At 42.0% G+C, this 8,507-nt stretch overlaps 1 protein-coding gene across 1 annotated transcript; it reads left to right on the top strand.

The window, feature by feature from the left end:
* The first annotated feature begins 5,182 nt into the window (after window positions 1-5,182).
* Window positions 5,183-5,866, top strand: LOC108769728 (uncharacterized). Its single transcript, XM_018520871.1, has one exon. The coding sequence runs from the start codon at window positions 5,183-5,185 to the stop codon at window positions 5,864-5,866; it is 684 nt and encodes a 227-aa protein (XP_018376373.1).
* Window positions 5,867-8,507: the final 2,641 nt, after the last annotated feature.

Genomic DNA, 8,507 nt, shown 5'->3' with positions numbered 1-8,507 from the left:
CCCCCGCGCCTCCAAGTACCCCCCGCGCCCCGCACTCCCCTCAGAGGACCTGGCTTAGAATCCCCCCAGTATACCTACTGTTACTCGACCTTTTGTCGAGGTTTCCCACCTGGTTTGCCCTGCCTTTATTATCTCTTGCCTTATTACTTTCTTTACGTCTTCCGTATCTCTTTGGATTACGGTTCCGTTTATTTTTGTGTCCCTGCCCTTTCTTACCTCATAACGGGCTCTGCGCTCGAGTAGGTCGATGGGAGTTTGTCCTGATACCATGTAAAGTGAATCCCACGACGCTGTGCGGTATGCGCTTGTATATGCTATGAGTACTGTACGCTGCACAGCCCTGAGAACTTCCCTGTCTTTCTCAGCACACAGGTCGGTCTACCCCGCAGCCGCATATACAACTACAGAGGTGAACATTCCTCGGTAGATTGTAGAAAATGTTCTGCATTTGAGGCCCCATTGGGATCTTGTCAATTTGTCAAGTTTATCGGAGAGTGACCCTACTTTATTTTTCAAGTACTTGCAATGTGACTCGACTATCATACCTCTATCCAAGTAAATACCAAGGTATGTAACCGAGTCTTTAAATTTGATTTTTGACTCACCTAGCCTAACATTGGGTGATCTGCTTTTGAAGTTTACTTTTCTTTTCCTATTCTTTGATCTCCTTCCTTGGCGCACTCCTCCCTGTTTATCGACGTGGGCCCTTCTTAATTCCTTGCTTCTGAGCAAGATTGCCTCAGTCTTCCGCTCGGAAATTTGAAGTTTGGCTTTACACCATTCAACAATCTGGTCTACCAGTACCTGGCTTTCAACCTCTATCTCCCTTCGGGAGTTTCTACTTACCAATATAATGAGATCGTCTGCGAATGCTACGAAGTGATCCTTAGTTTGTACCTTTAGCATCCATAGCAATTCATTGAACATCAGATTCCAGCAGATCGGCCCAAGTATCGAACCTTGCGGATAACCTCTTGTTGCCGACTTTGATATTTTTGTATCACCTATTGAGATTCTTACTCGCCTATTATAATCATATAAGGAACGTAAACGAAATAGCTTCGAAGAACTTCGAAGACATTCTTGGGACATTCTTTCAGTTTCAAACCTTGCAGTACTAAGGGCCACCAGACGTTGTCAAAGGCACCCAAGATGTCGAAGAGCAACGCCACAGTGTACCTTCCTTCGGAAGCAGAGACTGCTCGCCGCAGCTCCACGAGCGCGTCCTCCATCGACTTGCTCGGCATAAACCCGAACTGTCGATTGGAGATCCTTCGCGGCGCCAATGCTGTGTCAGTTAGGCGCATTTTGAGAAGTTTCTTGAAAAGTTTCCCTATTACAGAGAGGAGGTACCTCGGATTATAAGATTTTGGGTTCTTCTCGTCCTTATCTTCGCCCTTCAGAAGGACTCGTAATGAGTCCTTCTTCCAGATCGCATGGAAGACGCCCCACAGAAGGCACCCATTAAACACTCTTAGGAATTGTTCAGGAATTTCTCTTACTAATATTTTTAGTACTTTAACTTCTAACAAGTCCATACCTGGAGCTTCATCATTGTTGAATATTTTGGCCGCTACGATCAGTTCCTTCCCCGTTAAAAATGTGGCATCTGCCCTATCTGACGCTGTTTTTGCTAGACTTCTTATTTCGCCTTGTTCTTGCGTACCTTAAGTCATCTGGTACGTGTGTGTCCAACAAGCATTGTGCCGTTTCTTCTACGGTCTTTGTCAAATGCTCACCTCTTCTGAGCATGCTTATGACCACTTTTTCACTTTTAGTTTATTTGCTTGTTGCTTATATACGAAGCCCTATGGCTTCTTATTGCCGCATTCTGTGACAAATTTTTTCCAACTTTCATACTTTGTTCTCCTTATCGCTCTGTTATACTGGCGTTGGGATTCTCGGTATTCTTGCTTTAAGGTACTGATTGTTCCAATTTCCGCTTCAGTCCTTCGATTCCTTGATCCTTTTAATCCTTGGATCATTTTCCTTTTGTGGCTCACTTCCTTTTTCAGCTTTATAAGTTCTTTCGTCCACCACGGATTTGACTTCCTAAAAACTCTTTTCCTCGGCATTGATTGTTCGATGCCTCTAAGATAATCTGCTGTAGTTGTTCGGCCATACTTTCTGCTTCTTCCGTAGATCCTGGGTCGAGGGCCCCAAGCCTTGATCCAGATAGATCTTTCAGGCTCTCACTGAATCGCTCTCAATCGACCCGACGCGTGTCGAACCTATTGTTTGCCGTTATGTGGTCATTTGTCATCCTTGGCATCCTCAGCCCGCTCTCCACGGGGCTGTGGTCACTGGTTGTACATTCTCATACCTTCCATGTGCCGTCGAGTTGGCCTATTCGAGGAGACACTAGGGTCACTTCTATTAAAGATGATCCCCTTCTCATTTTGAAGGCGTGTCTCTAATGGATTTCGTTTATTATCTCAGAGCCAAACGCACGAATGAGGATTTCGAACTTTCTTTCTCTTTCGTCAGTCTCATGGGAGCCCCAGAGCGACGATCGTGCGTTTGCATCTACCGCCACTATGAGTCCATCGCCCCTCAGGGAATGAAACACTTTCTCGAAGTACCTGAAGTGGCCCTCAATTTCATTGCTGTACTGAAAATAGCATGACACGACGTATATTGATAGGCCAGGAGCCCGCACTTCCGCATATACACAGTGGGTCATGCTGAGCTGTGAGACAAATATCATCTGCAAACAAGGGTTGCTGATTGCTACCAACGAGGGCGTTCCGAGCGCACTACAGCAACTTTCATCCCCATTCCTAACCCACGAAAGGTGTGGCTCTCACCTTGCTTCCTGACATATGGTTCCTGTAATAACAGGATGTCAAGTCGCTTTTCGGTGATGATCTGACGCACCTCACTTGTTACCGCAGCTGACCGCCCCACATTCAGCTGCGCAGTATCCTAATTCCTACTGACATTGAGCTGGAAAATGATGCCGCTTGAGTATCTTGTCTTTGTGTATCGCATTTTCGCGTATCGCATCTTTCTAGGACTATGCGGACTTCACGATGGTACCTTTTGTTTATTTTTGCCTTTTGCCCTTTTCGTTGGTGTGCATATTGCTTTACCAGATTATCACATCGTTCCAGGGCTATTGACTGCGCGAAAGTTGCTAACTATGTTTATTGATTCTTTTCGGGTATTGGATTTTTCCGCGACTACTCTTGCCTCTTTAAGGTTCGTCATCCTCATCTTAGTCAGAGGTCTACCTTTACAGCACGCAGAGTTCTAGCTGTCTTCGTAGGCTTTGCTTGTACATCGCACCTCTCCAGAATTATCCTGACACTTCGACCCTTTTTAATCTTAGCTACTTTCCCATCCTTGGTATTCATCCTTCGCTATACTTTGCTATTATTGCTTTTGTTTTCCATATAATTATAAACTTTTATTTTGGTAGAGAGAAAAAGTTGAGTGGCGTACCCACCTATACGCCATTAAGTCTGACTACTCTAGGGGAGCGACAGGTACCCTGGAGGCGTCGTCCGAGACTGCTCGATTTACGTTCTGTAGTCATGCAGACACTAAGCAACGACTTCCTACACCTTGGCCTTCGAACGAGCGCCATTATTTGGAAACGCTTACCATTAAGCCATTCATCCATCGATGTTTGATGTGAGCTGAAAACCATCCGTGCGTTATGTAGAAAACCACCCTGGTTCCGCCATGGCCCGAAGTTGATCCGGACCGCGCCGGCCCTAGTGGGACCACTCGCCTATCACCACTGTTCATCCCCTCGAAGAAAGGGCAGCGACGGCAGGGTCGCTCGCACGACTACACTACAATTGTTGTGGTCACCACTAAAGTTATTGGCCTTTCCGGCACTACTCGTGGCTATGCTGTATTAGTTGGCCTCCTTATAAGGAGCCAACCCCGACCCCAGCACCAAAGAACCCCCAGCAGGGGGATCAAGGCGCCAAGAGGGTCGGTAGCCTCGGGACGCCTTATCAATACCGTTAATTCCGTCAATTTGTACATGGTGTTTCATACGCAAAGATCATTATTTTCTCATTCTCTCATGATAGGCAGATTGTAACCGCCTCGACTCTGACGCTAGATCGACGATGCGATGCTGAGACGTCCAGAAATACGTTCGTAGACCGTTGCCCTTTTCGGACACTCAATCGAATTGCTTTTCGCTAAAGATTACAAGTATACACGGAAAGGATCGCTCCTTCCGTCACTCGCATCCGTGGAGTTGATGTTCAGTAAGCGCGACAATACATCCGATAACGTTCGTCTACGAACGAGGAAAAATCGCGTGGCCAACACTATGTGCGCGCTACATAAGAGTCATTCGGTCTTTCGATACCGGCAATGCTGTGTTAGAATACTCATACAACAGCAGGATTTATACACGCTACCATGTGAAAGCGTTCTCTACTTCGAAAGAAGATTGACGTCAAAGGAAGAAAATGTATAAAAACAGCCAAAGCTTGGAAGTAATTGCATAGCTTTCATATTAAATGAGATTCGATACGAACTCAATGGTGTGGAGATTGACCGTAACAGAAACGTTAAAATAACCAGTACCCTAAAATCTACATAACGTTATTAATGGACGTTGTACAAAGTCTACATAATGCTGGATTTATACACACTGAACATACTGTGAAAAGTTTAAAACTTTATAAGCATGTTGTTGGACTTTTGCGAAGATTACAAACGTGTGATAATCAACGCTCATCACGAATTAATTTTGATACGAACGCGCAATAGTAACAATTACAGAATGGCTTTTATTTGGACACGTTACAATTGGACACGTTGCAATTGGACACATTGCAAATGGACACGTTAATATTGGACACGTATCACTTGGACACGTTAATATTGGACACGTATCATTTGGACACGTTAATATTGGACACGTATCACTTGGACATGTAAATATTGAACTAACCCTAACCTAACCCTAACCCTAACCTAACCTAGAGTCCTATATTAACATGTCCAATGTTACCTGTCTAATATTTACGTGTCTAAATTAGTGTCCAAAATTAACGTATCTAATATTAACGTGTCCAATATTAACGTGTCCAATATAAACGTGTCCAATATTAACATCTCCAATATAACGTGTCCAATATAACATTTCCATTTGCAACGTGTCCAATTGCAACGTGTCCAATTGCAACGTGTCTAATTGTAACGTGTCCAAATGAATCACTCCCATAATTACATAGTGGGAGATCCAGCGACAGAGCCGACGCTTGAATTATTCAAAGTGCAGTGGCGAATGCCTCACGTTGCGTTGAATGAAGTTAATAAACTATCCATGCTACGAGCCTTGGAAAGTGGACGATATCTAAGTATGAGTTTCCGTTCCTGGAAACTGTACGAGTATTCCTGTATCGAACACGATGAAGCATTCCTGATCATCAAGACTGCGACTCAGTTAGAAAAACCACGATATGTTATCTTTACTATGCAGACTAATAGAAAAAATAACATGACAAGACATAAAACTCACTTCGACCACTGTAAATTAACCAACGTGAAACTTTATTTAAACTCAGAATTTTATCCGTACGATGACCCGAACCTAGACTTTGACAAACGCAGAATAGCTACTTTGTATGATATGTATATACATTTCCGATGGACTTGCTATGAAATCTCCCGCGAAATATACGAAACGTTATTCAATCTGGATGGTTATGCTTTTGTAATCATCGACTGCTCGCGACAAAACGTATCCGTCAAGAGTGGTACCGTGGATGTACGATTAGAATTTGAATTCAAAGAGAATGTAGCCGCGAATATTACAGCCTATTGTCTTATCATATATGACCGCGTGATCGAATACAGCCCAATGTCAAACGTAGCATGCAAAATTACGTAAATTATCGTTGTAGGATGGATAATGACTCTCGATTACCAAACTTGAACTGTTTATTTGTATTTTGCTGTTGCGAAATGCCTTCTTTTACAATGGGTTATATCTCGTCGCCATTAACGTCTAGAGAGTTCTCGTAGCAATCGCAACTTCTACACAGGTTTGGAACTAAAATACGCATTGGTCGGTAAGTTGGCGGGCGTTGAATCGACTGCCGAATCGTGCCATCAAATATGCATGTACAATCGTTAATAAAAGGAAAACACCTCCCCTCTTTTCAATATAAAGAATAAAAATCAAGATATTTTGTAATCAAGCATAGTCTCGAAAAGTCGTTCACCATGATCGTACTAACGTTTGTGGATTTGCAAGGATTTATCGTTGGAAAGAAATTTATTGTGAAGGAAGTAGCAGTGTTGAGAAAAGGAGCTATTCTCTCTCATTACATTTTTACATGTTCCATGCCATGGAACTTCTTGATAAAATCCGAAAAGTATTGCGCTTTCTGGCTTGAATGCTTATACTTATCACCATGGATTGCAATGAGAAGATGGGGGATGATCTCGTACAGCATGATGAAACGCCTGATTACGATGGATATAATTGCTGCGGAAGAGAATGACGACAATAAGGCTCTCGTATACGTTAAAGGACATGAAAAACGTGAAAGGCTGATATACCCGATAGCGACGACTTTACCGTTGAGACTCTGAATGCTGATTACGAAGATATAGGTTCTTTACGAAATCTGGATATTACTAATACTGTGCGATGTGGAAATCATGTTCAGTATTGTGCGTTACAGACTGTATTTAAAATATACAACTGGCGGTTGCAACGCTAGAGAAAAATATATTATATCAAGTTTAAAAAATAAAGTATAAGATTTTTTGAAATGCATTTTTAAATTTTTTCCCTTTCCATATTAATTAAGAATTAATTAATAATATAATAGCTGATTAGTAATATGTATATAGTTTAATAATATTCGATAGCCACTCAATATTTTTAATAATTATTCGATAATTAGGGACGCTTGGCTACATTACTAAAAAAATATTATTAGTTGCAAGTCATATCATTAAAAAAATCATAAAAACAAATACCATTTCTATTATATATAAAAATTTATATATAAAAAAATCGTGTGCGAAAGAAGAAAAGAGAACGAGTGAGTTGGAGAGAGAGGGGGGGAGGGAGATAGATAGATAGATAGATAGATAGATAGATAGAAGCTTTATTAATATCCTAGGGCAAGCCCTCTAAGGATACAACTTATAAGTATAATACATGCAAGTGATTCTGAGGCCGACGCAGCACCCCGAGTCATCGACAACCCAGTCGAATCCTCCGCCGGCGGATCAAGATCAGGCCGGGCGGCGCCCGAGATAATGGAAGCCAGGTGGTCCTGATGACGCAAGCGAATCGGTGGAGTAGAAGAACAGCGTCTAGCGTAAACGAAGCCACCGCGGATCCAGGCACTATGCAAGAGTCCGTCCCTGACAGCCCGATGGGCCCCGGAAAGCATCTGACGCGTAGAACCAAGCAGCCTCTCGTTAACGTCAATGTTATGGCCAGCAAGTGAAGCAGAAACTTCCGATCCATCAAGAACACCCTTGGCACGCTTCCCGTCTATCCAACGGTTACGGATCTCCCTCGGGGAAAGCCTGACGATCAACGATCAGGGCCTATACGTCCTAGCAGGGATACATCTTGAATTTACATTTCGAACATATGTTCTTAACATTCTCTTAAACGTCTTAAGTCTTTCGCATTCTTTTATATTTGCTGTAAGGCGTTATACCTTTTCACTCCATCATAAAATATACTTTTTTGCGCCCTTCTTGTATTTCGAAATTTTATTACAATGTCCCCTGCCAGTCGTGTTTGTCTTTCGTACGTATTACATACTATTTCGAACTGGTCTCTCCGGTAACAAAATTTTTAATATTTTATAGAGAGAGAGAGAGAGAGAGAGAGAGAGAGAGAGAGAGAGAGAGAGAGGGATTGATTGATTGATTGATCTTTATTACTAGCTTTCTTAGTTACTTGCGATACATCTTTAACTTACATTTTGAACAAATGTTCTTAACATTCTCTTAAACGTCTTCAATCTTTCGCATTCTTTTATATTTGCTGGTAAGGCCTTATACCTTTTCACTCCTTCATAAAATATACTTTTCTGCCTACTTCTTGTATTTCAAAATTTTATTACAATGTCCCCTGCCTGTCGTGTTTGTCTTTTGCACGTATTACCTACTATTTCGAACTGATCTCTCAATTTGCTCCGGTAACAAACTTTTTAAAATTTTAAATATGAATATACATACATTATGCTGAAGTCCCTGTTTTACTGACATAAACTGCAACGCTTGCAGCATATCCTTTATTTTAGTGTATTTATCACACTGAAGTATCACTCTCATAGCTTTACGAGGGTCGTCTGAAAAGTTTTGAGTCTAACATAGAAACAAGTAATTTTTCGGTCAAATTCAATTTTATTTTTCCACATAGTCTCCTTTTAAGTCGATACATTTTTTCCAGCGATGCTCCCACCCCTTTAATCCATTCAAATAATACTGAGCGTCTTGCTTTACAAAATAGGCGTCTACAGATGCGATGACTTCCTCGTTCGATGAAAATTTCT

This window comes from Trachymyrmex cornetzi, unplaced genomic scaffold (assembly GCF_001594075.2).
Source record: "Trachymyrmex cornetzi isolate Tcor2-1 unplaced genomic scaffold, Tcor1.1 scaffold1221, whole genome shotgun sequence".
NCBI lineage: Eukaryota > Metazoa > Arthropoda > Insecta > Hymenoptera > Formicidae > Trachymyrmex > Trachymyrmex cornetzi.
The sequence above is the reverse complement of the archived record's forward strand: the minus strand, read 5'-3'. Positions and strand labels throughout refer to the sequence as shown.